Source organism: Cuculus canorus, chromosome 1 (assembly GCF_017976375.1).
Source record: "Cuculus canorus isolate bCucCan1 chromosome 1, bCucCan1.pri, whole genome shotgun sequence".
Classification (NCBI taxonomy): Eukaryota; Metazoa; Chordata; class Aves; order Cuculiformes; family Cuculidae; genus Cuculus; species Cuculus canorus.
This window is the reverse complement of record NC_071401.1, coordinates 31,864,968-31,886,235: the sequence shown is the minus strand read 5'-3', so window position 1 is coordinate 31,886,235 and position 21,268 is coordinate 31,864,968. Positions and strand designations below refer to the sequence as shown.

At 38.6% G+C, this 21,268-nt stretch overlaps 1 protein-coding gene across 8 annotated transcripts in view; it reads right to left on the bottom strand.

Annotated features, from left to right (window-relative positions):
- Positions 1-21,268, bottom strand: part of ENOX1 (ecto-NOX disulfide-thiol exchanger 1) — a 366,853-nt gene that overhangs the window by 38,082 nt on the left and 307,503 nt on the right. For all 8 annotated transcript variants that reach the window (XM_054052495.1, XM_054052503.1, XM_054052479.1 and 5 more), the window contains one exon: positions 7,139-7,323. In XM_054052495.1, the coding sequence (XP_053908470.1) occupies positions 7,139-7,323 (185 nt within the window). The remainder of the gene's footprint in view (positions 1-7,138; positions 7,324-21,268) is intronic.

Below are 21,268 nucleotides of genomic sequence, written 5' to 3'. Positions count from 1 at the left end.
CTTCTCCAGTCGGTCCAGGTCCCTCTGAATGGCATCCTGTCCTTCCAGTGTGGCAACTACACCACTAAGCTTGGTGTTATCCGCAAACTTGCTGAGGGTGCACTCAATCTCCCTGTCAATATCATTGATAAAGATATTAAACTGTACTTGTCCCAGTACTGACCCCCGAGGGACACCACTTGTCATGGATCTCCATCTGGACTTTGAGCCATTGACCACTACTCTTTGAATACGAACATCCAGACAGTTTCTTATACACCTTACTGTCTACCCATCAAATCCAGATTTCTCCAATTTAGAGAGAAGGATGTTGTGGGGGACCATGTCAAAGGCCTTAGAGAACTCTAGATAGATCACATCTGTAGATTTACCCGTGTCCACTGCCGTGTTTACCCCATCATAGAAAGCCACTAAGCTGGTCAGACAGGATTTGTCCCTGGGGAAGCAATGCTGACTGCCATTAATCACCTCCATGTCCTCCATGTGCTTTAGCATAGCTTCTAGGAGGATCTATTCCACGATCTTTTCAGGCACAAAGGTGAGGCTGACGGGTCAGTAGTTCTCTGGGTCATCTTTTCTACCCTTTTTAAAAATGGGCACAACATTACCCTTCGTCCAGTCACCAAGGACTTCTCCTGACTGCCATTACTTTTCAAATATCATGGAGAGTGGCTTGGCAACCCCACCTGCCAGTTCCCTCAGGACTCTGGGATGAATCTAATCAGGTCCCATATATATGTCTTATATATGTCCAGGTTCCTCAGGTGGTCATGAACCTGATCCTCCTGTACTGTGGGAGGGAGTTTACTCCCCTGGTCACCATCTTGCTGTCCCATGACCCAGGACAGGTGAGGAGAGTGGTTATCGGTGAAGACTGAGGCAAAAATGTTGTTAAATACCTCAGTCTTCTCCTCATCTGTTGATACATGATCCCCGTTTCCAACCATCAGTGGGGGTACATTCTCTTTGACCTTACTCTCTTGATTGATGTACCTGTAAAAGCTCTCCTTGTTAGTCTTTACTTCCCTTGCTAAGTTCGGCTCCAGCTGTGCTTTGGCCTTGCTGACTTCATCCCTACACAACCGGGAAGCGTCTCTATATACGTCCCAGGTTCCCTGTCCCTGCTTGCACTGCCTGTGCAGCTCCCTCTTCTTTTTTAGTTTAACCAGCAGGTCTTGATTCAGCCATGCCAGTCTCTTCCCTTTCCTGCCTGATTTTCTATATACGGGGACTAACTGCTCTTGTGCTTTATGCAAAGCATCCTTAAATATTTTGCAGCTCTGTTCCACTCCCTTGTCTCAGAGGACCATATCCCAAGGAGTACCCCTGAGTAATTCCATCTTTGCTTGTAGAAAACAAATTCTGCTAATTCAGTGAGGACATAGAATCACAGAATCACTAGGTTGGAATTGACCCACTGGGTCATCGTGTCCAACCATTCCTAACAATCCCAAAACCATGACCCTCAGCACCTCATCCACTCGTCCCTTAAACACCTCCAGTGAAGGTGACTCAACCACCACCCTGGGCAGCCTCTGCCAGTGCCCAATGACGGTGAAAAATTTTTTCCTGATGTCCAGCCTGACCCTCCTGTGGTGGAGCTTGAGGCCATTCCCCCTTGTCCTGTCCTGTGTCACTTGGGAGAAGAGGCCAGCTCTCTCCTCTCCACAACCTCCTTTCAGGTAGTTATAGAGAGCAATAAGGTCTCCCCTCAGCCTCCTCTTCTCCAGGCTACACAACCCCAGGTCTCTCAGCCACTCCTCATAAGACTTGCACACCAGCTTCGTTGCTCTTCTCTGGACACGCTCCAGAGCCCCAACATCCTTCTTGTGGTGAGGCCCCCAGAACTGAACACAGTACTCAAGGTATGGTCTCACCAGTGCTGACGACATGTGAAAATGTATTAGCCCTTTTATAGCGGCAAGGAATGATACAAATCCAATCAATTTCAAAGGCAGCAGAGTGAAGCCAACACTAGCTACCTCAGACTATTCTACTCTAAACGGTTACTATACAACAGATGTACATGGTCTTAAAAAAGTGGAGAGATGACCCTTGTGCCATCTCACTATGACAAAAGTAATCTGGCTCCAGTGACTGTACTGTGGAAGCTGTGTGCACCTGCATCCTAATCACTAAATATGTACCCTGGCCATCCTCCTTCAAGTGGGCAGTGAACAGCTCTTCTCACCCTCCCAACCACAATGGTGATACATATCACAGAACAAATTGTCCTTCCCTGGACAAACACTGAACGGATTGCTAGACATCTGGCATTTATCAGAGCCCTTTAAAAAAAAAGTGTATAAGTATCAGATACACGTGCTATTTATTTTACATGCTAAATGATTAGTAAACTGCAAAAGCTAGTCCTCAGTATGTAGGAAATGTCAGGAGCAGGGTGGCCTTTGCAGCGAGACCATGAGTTGCATATTGAACAGCAAGGACAGGAAGGTATTGAATAGGTAATGATTAACTGTGCACTCTGTTTGTGGCACTGAACGGGGAAGGGACTCTGAGATATACATAGCAAAATACACAGGCGGTAGTTGTGGCAATTACTGGCTTCTGAGAGCTCAAGTTTGCAATCTGCATTGCTATTTGAATGATATCGATATTGTTTGGGGGGAAAAAACAACACAAGATAAAAGACTTCCATCACACTGCATCAGTGACGCCCATGTTGGTCATCAACAGGCCAGACATGTTCAGTCTTCTGCTGAGAAATCCTGAGTTAACAGAGTCAGTGGCACCTGCAGCAGTGTATCAGCCTCTGTATCAGCCCTACGGCTACCACCCACAACTGTTCCTATTGTTCTCGCTTTCCACCTTGAGCATTGCTTTTAGGAGAGGCAACCCTGCACATCTCTGCTCATGCAATAACCCCATGTGTAGGCGTTAACGCATCACTGCCAACGAAGGGGATCTTGTGCTGTTTCCCTTTTAGGAGCGTGAACCTGAGCTCAGCTAATGAATTGGTCCTTTTAGGGGACCAGGCCTATGAGGTGCCTCTTAAATGCCCCAGATACATCCCAGCATTTGCAATAGCAAAACTGCAGGCACTTGTGTACACTTACTAGACAAAATATGTGTGGAAGCATGGTTTAAATAGGGATTTCTGGATGAAACTCTTGCCTGCAAGAAATTAAATTCAGCCCATCATGCTCAGGGAGTTGTGAGAGGAAAGAACATTATCATACATTTTCATGATGCAATAAGGCACCATGCAGAATTACCAGCCTATTGGCAAATCAACCAGGTCAGGAATCAGTACAGCTATGAATGCATGGCCCCATACCTTGGCCAATTAAGCCTGATGAAAAGGTGAAACTAACTTGTTCAATTACAGAGTCTCTCTAAAGGAAGTGCACTCTGCAGTCTTAGGACTAATCTGAGGACTAAAACATTGCACCAATGGCTGTGCTATGGAGCTGGTACATGGACAACCCTGGATGACCAGTAAAAATCTAAAATTTACTTGGATGTATGCTAACGAATGCCATCTCCTAGGTGGTAAACTGACATTTTTCAAAGGCTTAGAACATTATTGATTTCAGACAGATTTTTATAAAGGATATGGAAACCACATTATTAATTCATTAGCAACTCACTGTCAAACTCTGAATCTTTCTTTCAAAGCATAAAGGTGGCAAATGCATTTCCTCAGGAATTTTCTTTGGTGGACAACAAACAAGAAAAGCATAGTTTTCATGCTTTGCTCTTGAAATGGCTGAAACATTTTGATGAAAATTTTTCAAAAGAATTCTGCTTGCTAGTCTACATGGAATATGCCTAATCCAAATGATTAAAATTATATACGCACTGAAAACAGAGTCTTATAGTGGCAAGCATTAATCAAAATTATTAGGTGATATTTTCTGCATTACCTGCAGTGTGGTATATATTATATTATATACTCTGGTATATATATATTTTTAAATATATATAACCTATAATGTGGTGAAACATTTCAGACAGAGAAACAAGATTTAAGAAATTCTTATAGCTGTTTGTTGAAATATTGTAAAAATAGTTACAACTAAAACATCCTTCCTTGTGATCACAGACTTTGTTAACGAATACCAAACACTGCTGGAAAAAAAGAGAGCCATTCGAAAAGTGATCTGCTGGGTGTATGTGTTCTCACATGGAAATAAATTGAAGGCAATATCACCTATGCAGCAGTGACAAGTTAATTCAATTTCCATCTCAAAATCAGGTAAAGTGTATCTCATTTGTTGCCAAGGATACAAGACATTATTTCCATTTGTTTGAGATCTCACAGTGGGTATGAAATTAAACTGTGACACAGTTTTATAGAGGAAGTTGACTAAAAACCCCATAAGTTCAATGTCGTTAGTCCAAAGGATTTTCTTTTTTTAGACACAATAAATAAGCAGGTCGCCACCACTGCCCATAAAGTATACTTTATGAGCAAACATTTGGGTGATTTTGCTGATGCTACTTTGGATCAATAGGAGTGATAGAAGAGAAAACCCACTTTAATTTAATCAGTCCTGCAAACGTGGGACAGAATCCTGAAAAATGTCCAGATGGCAGAATTACATTAAAAATACATGGATGTTGTGCTATTTGCTATTGTTTGGCACCAAATATGTTTAAAAAAAAAAATAAATTCTTGATTCTGAAAATCCATCCGCTTTTCTCAGATAAACCTGCTTTTCAGACTGCAGCTCAAATCATTTATTTTCTAGTTTTCAGAGTTAGAAGAAGATGATGTGTATGAAAAATAGGGGAGAATGAAGAGGAAAGAAGGAGGAAGAATACATTTTTTTTCATGCTGACATATATGCAGAGTACAGGAATTAGGTGGCATTCCGTTTACCTTGTCTGAAATTAATTTTAATATATACAAAAGGATAAAAGGGAATATAGGTCTTCTTGTTAAATTATTACTACTCAAGTCCTAGCTATATGTTTAATATTTCATAGGCGGACTGATTTCCATAGATGCTGAGCACCTGCTATACTGATGGATTTCATCTAAGGTTGTCACCTCTCAACATTTACAAACCCAAACTGAGATAAAACAGAGTCTACCTAAATCAAAGGTTTATTTCTAAATATTCATGCATGAACTGCATGAAAAGCACAACGTTATGGGATGTCATGACTATGGCTAATCATTAAAATCCAAAGCCATCATCCAGCTGCTTAATTGACCTATAATTTCCCACCAAGTATTCTGAACTCCACCTCCTGTGCTTCTGTGTTGCTGCCCTCCTCAGCATATTGTCAGACTGGATTATCTGCAATGTCTGAAGCTCTTTGGGCCATCTCTAATTATATCCCATTGGGAGTTAGTAGGTCTGACCCTCAGATGGCAAACCAGAAAAATTCAGTACCTCACAGCAAAATCGTCACGAACATAGAAACTCTCAGAGGAATGTGGACGATGGTGTCCATTGCTAGCTGAACAGAGATAAGTAACTCTCTGTTATTGGCTTGCATTATTAACATTTGCTTGAAGTTACAATAGAAGTCTATTTATGTTCTACAGACTTGATTATTCTTCATCCAGACCCCAGGTAGGATATTACAATAATGCAAAACGAGCGTTAGGGCTCCAGCATTCTGATTTAGTAGTATTTTGTGCCCACTTTTCACTGATTTTAATGGAGAATTAGCACTAGGCTGAAATTTAGCACAATGTTTATATATGCAGTTAAATTTAATGAAGCCAGTGATATTTGAGTATCCATTTATACAAGGAAAAGATCATGAATCTACCTCAAGCATATCTAAAGTATACTGAAAACTCAAGCATTTCTGATTGATGACTTTATTCAAAAAATTCAGGAAAGATTTTATTCCTGAATGGTCAATGACTTTCTATTTTTCAAATATTTTGTTCAGAATTGCTCCACTATACCATAAATCATCCTTATTTGGTAAAACTCCTTTGAAGGGGTTTATGTTCACTTAAACACATGTGTAGGCTCATCTTATGCACTGTTATTAGGGGTTAGGTGGGATTTGCAGATTTATTGGATTTGATGTGCACTGTGATAACAGGACAATTCCTAATCCAACCACACAGCTCATATGTAAATGAATGTTTACCTGGTATTGTCATAAAAAAAAGGCATCTTAATACAATCTGGAAGTGGGTACAACTTATCCTCTTCTGGTATCTAATAACAGGGAGTGATAGAGGAGCATATGTATTGCTTCAGAGCAAAGATAGAGGAGGCAAAATTAACCTCTGCAGTGATATCTCAAGAAGCTCCAGTCTAGATGGGAACCCAGTACAGTGTCATGGGAGCCGCTTGAGCTGTCGTGTAGCAGCTGAATACAAGTGCCTAGGCAGAAATGAGGTTATACACATGTATGTTGAATGAGAGCTGCTTATGTGCTAAGAGATGTGTCAGGTGAAGCAGTGGGAACAGTCTGGAAGTGCTTGCCATGACTTGCCTTGCACAACATCAGGAGCACAGGGACAAATAAGGGAGAACGGATAAGATGAACTGAACCCCAACTGCAGGAACACATTGTAGTTCCTGTCTGACTGATGTCAGAGACAAAGCTTTGTTGCTGCACTAAACCACTTAAAAATTGCCTGAATGAAAAGGTTACATCCACGGGTCAGCATAAATGAGAAAAAACTCAGGAGACAGCATTGATGTTGTTATCCACTTTCAAGTTAGTAGGAGGGTAGTCTAGACAAGCTGGAGAAATCTCAGTCATCCTCAAATAAGAATCAGTGGAAGAAAGACAAAGCTGAGAGGTGGAAATGCATCAAAAGATGCAGATGAATGCAAATGAAGGCACTTCAGAGCACTGGCTATGTGACACTGGACAAATTTTATTCAACTTTTGTGCAGAATTAGTGTCAATTTCATTAAGCGAGAAGAGCAACAAGGGATGCACTGAAGTAGAACATGAATAAGGAGTTTTCTTGAACGATTGAATGATTTACAGTTTATGAATTCCTACAATAACTATCCCTAAATATGTCCCCAGTTCTTCACCCTTCTTTCCTCCATCTAAAATCTTTAAGATTTTGATTCTGAAAAAAAAATCAAGACCTTTATGGCTAATGATCTTGAGTACAGAACACCCTCAGGGTACGACTTTCCTAAAAAAGAAAACCCTTGCTTTTCTTCCATACCAATACCTGCTGCATGCCTTGCATTGTCTGCTGCAGGAACTGCAGCTGCTGGTCCTTTGTAAGGCTTTCTTCTGTGCGAAAGAGCTGTCCTTTCTCCTGTTTCAGAAGTTCCACTTCATTCCTATAAGCATCCAGCTGCCATCGAAGACTGTCGTTCTCTTCCTTTAGCGCATACGCTTGGGCGGCCAGAGCTAAGAGAAAATGAAAATGTGAAGAAATCAGTAAAATGGATTTTTTTTCCTTACAAATAACGCAGAGGACATTGTCAGGGGAGATGACAATACAGCAGAAAGCCAGTGAGACATTTCAAAGCTGAGACAAGACCCAGCAGAGCTGAAAATTATTAGGTTCTGGCAAAGACTGTTGCTGGGAAGTTATTTCCTAGGATGGAAAGAGCCATAAAGTGACCCTGGGTAATTCAAATGCTAGTTACAATTTGGCTGCTAAATTTAGGCTTATATTTTAGGAAGAAACTGGCATTCAGTCCAATGGAAAAGCATGCACCGACTTTGCAACATTTTCCCTGTGATGTTATAGGAACTGGTACAACTGTTTAATAATTATACCAGCGTAACAGCCAGATGTTCCAATCAGATCTGTGCTAAGGAAGTTTGACTACCTAAAATTGCTGGATTTAATCCCATGAGAGAGGAAACAGAGAAATTCCTCTCCAATGTTGCTATGAGCTACTTCGTGGCAATGGTTATGGGGAACCATCTAGACAGAAAAATGATGTAATAGAGTAAAATCATATAAAATGCAGATGCTCAACAAAAGTGTTGGCGCTACAAGCACATTACTACATTAAAGACATTGAAAGACACTTAAGTCATTTCCTTAGGAAGCTCCATTTGGCCCCTTTTCAATTTAGAATGGCATTTTTATTATCATAACTGATAGCAGGTGTTTGTGAAGAAATCGATTAGTATGCAGGGATGGAAATTACATTTGCCAAATGACTTGCACAGTCTGCAATATAAGCTAAAATTTGTGTAGCAAAAGGCAGAAGACTATAAAGCATGTACTAGGATCACTATTTAAATAAATTATCTGAGCATAAATACATATAGGGAAGTGTGGCATTCATTACTTTAGGGATGTGGTTATCACCCTATATAAGAACCCACTCCTGGTAGTATTTATTCTTGGCAGTAGCAGTGGTCATTTGGCATAGCAAACTGCCATACTATTTTCCTTCTTGGAACCTGGTAACACAACAACATTGCAGAGCAGCTGTAATTAAAAAACAACAATCTACCATAGCCAATTCTAACAACATTTGGTAACTGAAGCACAACTGATTTACATTCTCTATTAAATGATTTTAGGCTTGGTATCACAGAATTCTTTCTTGCCCACCTACAAAAGCAATATGGTTGAACTTTAAATAACAGGAAATTGTATATTAACTCTATTTAAACTTAATCCTCTCTTGACTAGATGTTCTGAGGATAAAGCGTCCCCTGCTCCCCACTATAATATGATTCAACATATCTGTGAAATTATATCAGCATTTAGATAGAATGTAGCAATATTTTATTACCAATAAAAATGTTTTGTCTTTGAAAGGACAAATCTACCTTTTTCTCAGGTAATTTTTACTGGTATTAAAATAGTACAAACGCATTATCCAAAATAAAAATGCAGTTAGCTACTATTCAAATAGAGACATGGATTGGTTATTGCACTTAGTTTGGATATTCTACAGAATCTCTCTGAAAGATTTTGCAACAGTTACAGTATTGTTACATCAAATTAAATTGTTCTGAAAAGCATGTAATCATCCTTCCATGACAAAATTTACCCTCAAGAAATTGCAACGATGAGTCCAATGGGCAAATAAAAGAAATAAAAGGATATTTTTTTTAGTTTGGTTTGGGTTTTTTTTTTTTTTTGTATGAACCAGCAAGTTATAATAAAGGAAAGGGAAGGAAAAAAGAGTCCAAGAAAATAAAACCCTGAATCTAACAAAAATTTAAGCCAAAATTAAATACTCTGGCTTGGAAGGTACGTCTATAGATCATCTAGCCCTACCCCCTTGCCAAGGGCGGGGCGTGGGGACATCTTTCATTAAGTCCAGTTGCTCAAAGAACTGTCCAATCTAATCTTGAACATTTCCAAGTATGGGGTATCCACAACTTCTCTGGGCAACCTGTTTCCATGTCTTCCTTCCAATCTAAACCTACCCACTTTCTGTTTAAAACCATTGCCTCTTGTCTTGTCACTACAGGCCTCAGTAAAGTGTCTCTGTCATCTGTATTCTCTCACTCTTACTGATTAGACTCTCCCTCAATTTAATTATTTTTTTTCCTAAACATAATAATTCTAGCCAGAAACCGCCTACCTTTCTGCTCTCTGAGAGCATGAAAGGAGACCACGGGCATACTGAAGCTTCTACAGTGGCTTGGGAACAGTTCACCTGCTGTGATAGTAGAGAGTATAAGGTTTACGTATCCATTAATCACTGACTCCATTGAAATGTGCGTTAGGACACAGATTCAGCTGAGACTCAGGCTGCCCTACCTTAAAAAGCTTGTCATGCATTTTTGGGATCATACTACAGCCTACTTAAAGACTTTCTCTTTTTGTCCTGGGTGAGTTCAGGCTATTGAGTGGGTCTAGTGACAGCGTGAAAAGTCTGCTACAGGGGCAGCAAATCAGAGGAAATGGAAAGGGCTACGATAGACTGCAAAAATAAGTAACCTATAGGTGATGAACCTGTTAGGATTTAAAAAAAACAACTCATCCAAATGGAGCAACTCACGTTCTATATAAGCAGTGAAGGCAACCACTCATTTTCCCTTTAGAAATTCAATACAGCTTTTTTCATGGCTAAACAATTCAGAGTTGCACTTCTGAGTGTCATTATTTTATTTCACTATTTTAAAATTAGTTTTAGTGTACCATATTAAAACCTATACGACAATAATTACATAGCAGTTCTACCGAGAAGTCCCATCCAAGGACAGGTGCTGTTACTCTAGACTTCAGATAGCAGAAGACAAAGACTGTATTTGGAAGAATTCACAATCTATTTTAAGGCAAAATGGAAATATACTGAACAACCTGAAGTGAGAGAATAAGAATACAGCAGAGATTAGTTTGCGATATTAGGGAGGATTCCCAGAAGTGTACCATTTCTTACCAACATTATTATACACTGTGGTGATCTTCCTAGCCATTCATAATAAGCAATTAAAGATGGAGCCCAAGGTAGAAATATATTCTTAAATAAGGAGGATGCAACACATGTAGCAACACTATAACAGAATACTAAATTGTCACAAGCTTTTAAATGAATTAATTATAGATAAGAGTCCACAAATGATATGGTGCTAATTATACATCATTCTTTCGCTATTTAATTTAAAGCTACAAATAGTTGATTCCTAACATGCTCTGACAGAGTGGTTAGTAGAAAAGGAGAATAAGTCAAAGATAGACATCTGGAGGACCCCAGGGGCTCCAGTTCACTCAGCACCGCATAACTGTTTTAAACAAAATCAGAAATATTCCTCTTATTGGTCTAACATGACTGTAATTTAAAAAAATTTATATTATAGTGCATTAAAATTAAACTAATTCTGGATTCAGACCAATGCCTCTTTTGGTTCCAAATAAAGTATATATTATATAGAAAACTAATTATAATTTAATTTTAACTATATTTAATTTATAATAATTATGCATAATAAAATATAATTATATAAAGAAAGGCACTTCATTGAATGCTAAATTAAAATTAGAGGATAGTTTGGGGAGAAAAAGGAATCTGCATTTTGAAAAGTCAATATTTCTCAGATTTTTACAGAATTTTTTTCCTATGACTTCACTGACAAACCTGATGAATATATTTTTAGCTGAAAAAAAAGTTTACTCTGCTCATGTCAATGCAACTTCTCATGCCATTTTAAGTTTAGTAGTTCAGATACTCACCTACAGAAACCCTCTCTGAGACACATTAAAAAAAAAAAGTGGTTTAGGTTTAAAAGCAACTTCAATGAAAGCATTTACAGAAGAACTATATACAAGGAAGCTATATCAAAAGGAAACTCTGACAAGACTCACAAATAGCTTCCTGCATTGCAAGTAGACGAAAATATTCCTGCCTAAACAAACACAGCTGGAAACCAGCTCAATATATGCTTTATAGCATTTTCACTGAGGGATGCAAAATGATACCTGCCAGTCCCCGAGAAGCAGCTGGAGGAAGATTAGACATACATAAGTGAGGGGAAACTTCACATTGATATTTTGAGAACATCTAAGAGCTTAGTGTCGTTTCTTTGTGCTAAGGCTGAAGTGCTATGAACAACTTGGCAAAGGCCTCGGTAGTAAGAGAGATTCCATGTAGTGGATGCAGACTGGACCCAAAGGAAAAAGACACTCTTTAAGAAAAAAAGAGGTTACTGTCTGATCAGAAACCTACTGAAGTCTAAGGACATACTCGTTGACTGGTGTCTCAGAAGGAACAACCAAGTATATTTTTCTAGGACACCTATCTCGGACAGTTAGGAGCGTGCTTTCTTTATCAGTAGAAGTGATCCATACATTTTACCTTTAGTTTAACTTCTATTTGGTACTCTGTGATTACATTTCACCTAACAGTAACGCCAACTGGAGTCACTATAGAAGAAGTCTTCACAGATGACAGAAGTATTTGTAATATTTATGACTCGCATCATGTCATAGCAGCCAGGAAATGCAGTGAACGTACCAAATCTCTGAATGTATCTATTTATCAAGGAAATTAGGAGAATTTTAATTTTTTTTACCAGTTCAACTAATGTGTTGTGCATGTCTCGTTAGAGGATACCCTAATAACAGTACAGTTAACATTAACGACAGATTGTTAATTAGCATACTGGGGACACTCTGAATTGAAATGCATAGACAGTAGCTAATCTCAAGAGTCTGAGGTAATCTGGAAGTACTATCTGAAAAACAAATGAGCAAACACTAATTAATAACACAAAACCCTCTTATAAATTCAAGAGCACAGACTTCCCTTAGGTCCTCCTAGCAGAACTTTTTCTATAGACTCTTCTATATGTGTATAGAAATAATCATAAAGTTGAAAACTTCTATACATATTTATCTATCTTCAGACTTTTTATCTAACCTCTTCAGCAGAATTTCTCAGGGTTTTGGAACTTTAGCCAGTGTATCAATACAGCAATGCTGATAAAAACAGACGAAGACCATGTTCTCAAACCTTCCTGCAAGTTCTACTAATGCCATTAACTGAATCTCCTGACTTTAAATAGGTTTTATATGATATAATGCTCCTTGTGATGACAGCAACAAGAAAAGCATCAAAATCTGTCAAAATGATGGCTGTTACTATGGTAATTTTTTGCATCACTCCAATTGCAAAACATTCACAACCTAGAAAAAAAATATCTTGCAGGACTTAGGTACTTCTTCAAAGAGTTTTCACCTTGAGGGACTAAACAAATGTGAGAGGAGTAGAACAGAACTCAAAGTTCAGAACTATAAATACAAACAATAAAATTTACCCTTGGCCTCTAGCTAGCTTGCTTGCTTTTCAAATAGGTGAACTGTGAAGCAGCACAATCAGGGGAAAATCAGCAAGGAAAAATACTTCTGGAGGATCTAGAAGGCTATGGACCATGTTTTGATGCTGTAGAAAACAGAGTAAGTTATACAACAACAGCATTTGTCATTTGTAGTGAAGATGGTCTCAGCAGTAGTATAACGTGGATGGTCTTAGGAAATGTTGTATCTTAACTAGAGGAAGGGCTCAAGTGAGGGCCAAAGAAAAGGAATTCCTGAAATTCAAACACAAGGTAACAAGGTTTAGGTATGAATTTTGACAGAATAAAAGCAGAGGTCACATTCTACTAAGAGTTAGGTGGAAGAAAAGAAAAGTTTGGACCCAAGTTCAATATGTGAAGGAAAAGAAAAGGAAGTGTGGTAGGAATCGTGGTGGTGGCCCAAGAAAGGCAGTGGCATTTTTAACAGCTACTGTATGTAAGGAGAAAGAGTTCAAAAGTGAGTAATGGGCCAAATTTCATGTTGAATGCAAAACTGTGAGCGGATACACTGGTGTGTGCATGCTGGCATCTGTCAGGAAAGGTCCATGTAGAGGTTGCGGCTGCTTCAAAGGAAAAAACTTTCAGTTTCATAGACTAGATGGGACCACTGCAACCACATTGATTTTACCCTACAAAGCTCTACTTAGTGCTCCAGTCCACAGGAAATTAAACTTTGTGCTGCAGCCTGAGGATCCTGTTGTGGTCACTCAATGGGCATTGAGTCTGTGAGGTGATGCCAGTGAGTGACATATATCATGAGTTGAGGTGGGAAGGCAAGGCTTGCAGGGGTCTGTGAGGTTGTGGGAAGGAAAGTATGGCCCTGATTGCAGATGGAAAACTGGATGGCCTCTGAGGTGGTGGGACACACTGAGCAACTAAAGAAGCGTGTACCTGTCTCCACTGTGAACTGTCAAAGCTGATCTTTTCTCTGTATTCTCCACTCGTTGCTCCAGACAGAAATAATGTTGAGGCCATTATTATCTATAACTGCCCATGTATGGATCCACTCGTCTCACACTTGACCTTTGTAAAACCTACCATAAAAAATTGAGCTCTGAGAACAAGTTTTATTTCCATATGCTCCGTGCCCAGTTTAAAGGCATTTGGGAAAGAAAGTCTTTGGTGGTATCTCCAAGAAGCTTTCTGGAGGACTAAGACTAAGCTACACCTTCACCACCTTGAGACATTTTCTCAGCCCACTTTACAATAATGTCAGGCTCTCAAGATTGCTGGCTTTGATCCACCGCCTTGAATACCTAGAGGACACTTTCTTTTCTTTATGGACGATTACTAACTACCTGATCAGCAGCATATATGGGGCCCGGGTTTCAAGGACAGGCACATAGAAATATGTCTGATATTACAGATAAAAGCAATGTTATTCCTATACTGCATTTCTTAATAAATGCCTCTTTCATTGTTCATCCGTATTTCCACAAAAATAGACTATGTCACTTGGCTTTATTTAAAAAAAGAAATCCTTTGGTTAAAGCTTCAGAGCAGCTAGCTAGCTAGCCAGCCTAAATAAACTCTGAAAACAGTATTAGAATAGTATAAAAATAAATAATTTGGGGCAATTACAAGCTAACTTTGCCTTGCATAGTTTTTTTCTTTCCTTCTTCAGATATAATGCAACCAAACAACAAAGCAATTTCCACATTATTTTCTAATGTTAGCCACACTCCATTTTAAGGTCTTAATACCTGCAAATTTAAACTCTAAGGGCACTAATTATCCTTTATGTAGAGGGGTTATTGTCATTAATGTTAGTGGGAGTTAGTGCCTACACACTGGGAGGGAGATACACTCTTTTACAAAATCTGCTTTATTCAGGTGCAGTTGCTTCAAAGCCCTTCTCTCACCATGCAGACTATGTTCAATGCAGAAAAGCTCATTATACCAGCTACATTCATGATGATACCAGATGTTCAAATTGAATACTCATGAGAATTATTTTCAGGCTTCCTAGTCACATAAAACTTGCTGGTGAACAATTAGTAAATGGAAGGATGCTGCCAGAAAAAAAAGAAGAAACAAAAAAGAAGGAAAAAAGAAGTTGCATCATCGTTCCGTAATTTGACTGCAATTTTATCCTTCCCATCCAGTACAGACAGATGTAACATCCGAGAAACCAAAGAATTTCTCTGGAAAGATTTTTTTTTTTTAGTTTACAAAACTTCTTTCTGCTCAGCAGACTTCAGCAAGAGCACTGCTCTTTCCTAGCTTTATTATACATGTGGCTTACCAGTAACTTATGAAGGCTTATTATTTCTTGTGCAATGAAGCGTACCTCTCTTCAAATAGCAAAGAAGTTGTAAGGAAAGAGAAAGCAGATTACAGTCCAGCTGGGCCTAATAATAAAAAGTAGCATGCAAATGCTGGCTCTGCAGTGGACTAAGAATGCCCCAGAGACCAGTGCTCCAATGGTGTTATGATGAGTCTCATGATATCTGACATTTTATTTAAAGCTCTGGAGAGATCATTAACTAAAAACTCTTGCTTTAAGTTTTGGGACTAGTGGCTTCCTAACTTTCTAGACTGTGGATTGGTACCATCTCTCTGTAATTCACCACACTCTCACAAACTCTGACTTTTAATTAAAAAAACTAACAAGGCAATTTAATCTCACTGTTGTAGCCAATCCCAGGAATAAGACGCAGATTACTTGCTACAGTCTTACAGGTGATAATTGGCTGAGGAGCTCAGTTTGGGATCATTAATCTAGACCTCATGGCTGCAGAAAACCCACTTAGCAGTGAACCAACTTTCACTAAAGAGCTTAAAAGACGAAGGCTAATTAGTCTCCTACTTTAAGCCAATCTTTCTACTACTCTATTCGTATCTTACTATCTTCTACCTCTGTATCGGTTTTGTTCAGTTCAATTCCTCCTTCGGCACCAAATGCACAAGTCCACCCCTTTGTTCATTTGTAATTCCCACTTGCCTGACACTGCCAGATGTTTCTGTCTTCCCTCACTCATACTTGTTTTGCAGTATGTTCTGCAGTCCCCTCTTAACCCAGTTCCGTCCCAGGTAAATTGCAGCATTAAGTGTTTTGGATTTTTCCTACAAAGATGTCACATCACATTACTGAAATGCATATCTAGAACTTGGAAGAGACCACCTTGTTACAATAACATTAAAGCCTGTCACATTTTAGGTCTATTTTACGTGACGGAGTCTCTTTGGAGAACAGGAATCTACATAGCTTGTAAATGATATTTTGACAGTTGCTAGTTAATCAGCCCCACTGAAACTAGTTTCCCCAGGTCACCTCTTTAAAGTGAAGGACCCTTGTTTCCTCTTGGGTTTGGGTTGCTTTTCTTCTACCACCACCCATTATATGTATTAAGCCCAAATGACTTGACTTCTGCATAGGGGGAGACAGGAGAAGGAAGAATTGCCTCTATACAGACAACTGTGATGGGTTAACTGTTAATTGGGCTTCATGCTGCATTGTCTTTCCTGCTTGGTTCTCCTCTTGAACTCGGGGAGTAGCAAGCAAGACACCATAAGAGAATACAGAGATATAACATTGACCAAAATTAGTAGCAGTTCTCAGATATTTTCAAAATTAAGTAAAAATCATTACTTCTCACTGCTTATTAGAGTATCTGGCTTGTAATGAGATAATTTTTTTAGATCCTTGTGCTTTTTGTTTACCAATAATCACTGCCTCAGTTAAATATAATTAATCAACTGTCGAACCTCTTTTAGAGGTTCTGCTTTTTTTGCCTAATTGAGAAATAGAACTGTTAACAACACTTTTACAGAGATTGTGCTTTAAAGATGCCAGCAAATAAGGAAAATTTTCCCTCTAATCAATGATATTAAAAAAATTACTATTCCCATAACACTAAAAATGAACAGAGGAGATTTTAGTCTCAGCAGGGAAGGAGTACATTCACTCAAGTAAGAACAGCACTGGTTATTCAGGAGATGCCAAATGGCATTGAAGACCCTCTCCAACATCAATAATGGAAAAAAACTGCTTACATTAATTGTGTTTTGCGTCTGAGGGTACAGACGTTAGAACTCTGCACAGCATAAAAGATGCTGATGAACACTCAGTGTTTCGTATGTGATATGTTAACCTTACGTGTCTTGTGTAAATGGATTGTATGTAAGTGTGTACATGTGATTCATAAATTAACTTAGGATATTCAAACATTATTGTATGAATGCAAGCCTCTGAATAGGTGGATTATTTATGGTTACTTCTTAGAAGTCAAAGTAATTGCTATAGTTTTATTCAGACTTAAACAATAAGCATTGACATTTACAAGATGCATGGCTGTGTTGCTACTGTTGGCATTCAAAGTAGGAATTGCATTCAGACCCAGCACTGCTGTGACAATTTGAAAAAAACCCAAACCTGTAGGACTTATAAATGTGAAAAACCACCATTGCTTCTTGGAAACAAACTTGACAGTGTGCTCATGAATCTCTTAATTTGTAACATTCATTAGGAAGAAAGGGCTGTTCTGAGTGTTTCAAGTGACAATAGGGTTGTGAATTGTTCTGATTTATAATACGTAAATTTTGTTTGTAAACGTAAAGTGCTTCCGATAATTGTGAGGACAAACCACTTTTGTACAAGATTCTATTGCACCTTAAATTGCAGGAGAGCATTTATCCAGCCATCTCTCTGACCTTGTACTTGATTGGAGAGCTGAGCTAATTTTTCTTCTAAAATTGTGCATAATTCTGAAATACTTGTTCAGTTATCTTCGCTTTAGAAAAAAAGTGGATCTTAAATATGGGAATGTTTTTTTACCCCTTTAGAAGGCACAAGCAAACGAAACTTGTAATGTCTTGACTGTCACATTCAGACAGCATTTCTTAAGCCATGTATCCCTTATGTGAATGGAAGAATGTCCAGAAGAGCTACATCTGCAAGCCAAGACCTTCAGCTCATTCAGTAATCTGCAAACAGAGTCCACGGCCCTTCTCCACAATTCAGCATGTTTAGTAGGTACCTTCTCACCTACTGATAAATAAAATGTGTTTCAAACTTGCAGATGACAGGGTTCTGCAGAGCTCAGTGGTACTTCCTGTCCTTTCAGAAACAGATAATTTATTGAAAATCGCGAAGTGCGTAACTTCGAAGAGAGTACTGTGAAATAGTCCTTTCACCCGACTTTCTGTGTAAACTGCTGCTTAGGACTTTGTATCTGTGAGTGTTGAGCAAAAGGTGAGTGCAAACACTCCAAGCAGCAGGCAATAGCTGGTGGGATCAAGGTTTAACAACATGGGCATTTCAAAACCTACAAACAAAACATGATGAGACAGATGACTATATGATAATAAAACAATACGGAGAGAGCTATTGCTTTTTATTGTGTTCTTCCTCAATTGTTAGAAGTGCTTACTTATCTCCAGAGCTCAGACAAATTTAAGAGGGAAGACAGTCTGTATCTGACACTTGACAAATAAGCAATGAGGAAACTGGTGTTGTGGACCAGCGACCACCCAAATCTCTTCAGGGAGATCCCTGGCTGACATGTGAGGTGGGCACGTGTCAGTTGTAGAAGCAGCTCAGCAATCTCTGGATACAAGTGCTACAAAGGTGTGCTTGGCACAGTTCTTGTACTTGATGCAACTTTTTAGGCATCAAAATAAATAAACAAAATGATCCTAAACTATTTGCCTATTGCAAGGCAAAAAAAAATAGAAGCAATTGTTACTTCCATTTTAATATACTAACAATACAAACTACTTTCCTGTTAACATAGAAGAAGCAAATTTTCCTCTTTTAGAGTTCTATATGCTGGCATTCAAGTAGTCAGATGCTGGAATTAATAGAGAAGTGGAATAAAATGGTATGGTTTTGGTATGGTATCTAGTTTTTTTACTTGGCCATTGCACATCCTAGGTGGCTTTTCTTTGTTCTCTTTTCCCTGTGTCATGAGTCTAAAACCAAACAAGATAACTGACCTCCAAGCAGCTTTGAATTCACTTGGCTTTCAAGTATACAAACCAAATCCTTCAATACAGTTGTCTCAAAAAAACTGTACTATGGATATATATCATTAATAAGAAGATTATTTTCTTGAGATGGTCTTTAAGCTAAAATCAAAGAGCAGGACGTCATGGAACTCCTCACTCACCAGAGTAAACCAGCACCACCAACTAGTGGTAGCTTTGTGAGTTTCTGTTGCCATTGAGCTTCAAGTGTGAGTTCTGCTAGGTGTTTTTAACTGCTGGCATGCAATCACATCCAGCCGGACGTACACGGAACGAGAAGGTGCATGTTTTGAAAAGGAAGATTTTAATTCTTTGGAAACTTCAGCCAGCCTTGCAAGTCTCACAAAATAATGATGTTCCTCACAACTGCAATTATGAGTTTAGAAGCTTGTATTGATATTGGCAAAGACACTGCTTTCTGATCATTACTTCATCTGACACTTTAGCAATGGGTGATGTTTCTTAGATTTAAGGGTGGATGAGAAGGTATGGAAATCTCCACCTCAAGTAGTATCTGCAAAGTTCTCTAAGGTGCTGGGGTGAACAGGGTTTCTAAAAACAACAGGGCATGAAGGGTAGCATAATTAAGACAACCTCAACCCAAAAGCTTAGTTTAAATGAAAACAGAAATGGTCTTTCATAGAAGGTCAGAAATAGGGTTTAGGTTGAAACCACTTTTGAAGGAATCTCTTCAGTATCAACCATCTTCACTGTTACAAATAGGGCTGATTTTCTTGGAGGCTAAATATAAAAGTAAGAGCACAAAAGGTTTATATTGGAGAGGGCACTATAAGAGAGGTCACTTTACAGAAAGCATGAAGTAAATTTGAAGAATAATGCTAATACCAGCTATATAAGATTGTGAGGAAGCTGAAAACAGCATATGTTCTAATATTGTCTTTTATTGATTTTGCTGCCAACACCCCTCTCCAACAATGTTACAGCCACACTTCAGGATTCTTAACGGAGGGGGAAGGAGAAAATCGATATAGAGAGCTTGCTTCTGCTTCCATAGAAGTCAATGCGAGTTTCGTTATTAACTGCAGTGAGCGAAGGACAGAGTTCAGACTATTTTGTTGCTTTGTGTTTGTTTCTTTCTTACCCTTTCTATTTAACCTCCTAAGGGGCAATGTGTACTGTTATCCTATGTTTTAGAAAAGTCCCATTTAAATAGGGCAATTCCCTATCAAAATACAAGTCTACACATTCAGAAATGATGCCCTGCTTTATGAAACTCAATGAAAATTTATAGCCTGTATCCTGAACTGGGAAATTTGTAATAAAAGATACAGGATTTGAAATAAATTCTAATAACAAAATCATTTCTTCCTTAAAAATATTTTCATTCAGATATAAAGCAAGTAAAAACAGTTTAGCTTTCACTGACTTGTAAAATACTACATTTAGTGTGCATTGTTTGCTCTATTACAAATAGAGTGGATGTACCCAAACTTCTATTCACTACTATTTTAATGCTATTTACACAAAATGAAATACGCTAAAATTATCACCAAAAATTATAAGCATCATCTTCATTCCAACAACATGCTGTTAATTTTGTTCTAGCATGAATGCAAAACATATTTTAACATGCTGTCAAAATGAGATACTAAGAATGTCAATAAAATGACACTAAAATAAATGTAAATTTAGATTGCTGTCACAAGTGGCTGCTTGGTTTTGTGAAGATGTTAGGTTGCTATAGCATTTTCCATAGCAACTTTGCATCTTATTACATAAATAATCCCTCAGTGTCCTTAAAGCTTACTAAAAACAGGATTAAATCTATTCTCATATGTAATGATCCTGCATAAAACCTTATCAGTATGAAATACCCAGAAAACATGATAAAACATAATCTAGATAATAGTATTTCTGGCAGTTGAAAAACATCAAACCGCAACAGACTTGTTTTGTAGTAAACGGGACATCCTCCTAAAACCCATATTAGGAAAATGCCTTTGAAGTGTGTTTCCTCTAAAAACTGGAAGTTAGGTTAAACCTTTCACTACTGTGTCCACAGGACCAGCACAGGTCTTCATCCCAGAGCTGATACATTGTGCGTGATCCAGAAGAACTAGACCAGTACCTGGGACAGGACAAGGCTGTCTTTATTCCCCAGGGAAAACAGACTTGTCAGCTACAGTCAGCCTTGATTCATCAAGGCATATCTGCTAAATACAGCTGCACAAGAAGAATTATTAGGTCCAAATGGACTCAAAACAGGGGCATAAAATTAGGCCCCTGCCAACACACTTGCAGAATTTCAGCCTTTTTTTTGTAAAAGCTGTGGGGAAAATGGAATGCACTTTAAGGCACAAAATTGGAGTTTGCCTGATGGTAACAGCTCTGTACTGGCATGCTGTGAAAGACACTAGAGCAGACTTTTCCCAGCATAGAGGAAGTAATCATCTTTTGTTGCTTTCTAGTGATCATCTGATGGTCCCTGGGAGCAAAGCTCATTGTCTGCTGTGTCCAAAGCATTTTCATTTAAAGGTATGTTACTCTACTCGAAGAGCTGGAAAGGATTGTTCAGCTGTCTTCTTGGGCCAGAGAGGGAACCATGTCAGTATAGTGACAATTCAGACCTTCAGATTTTAAATATGTTCTT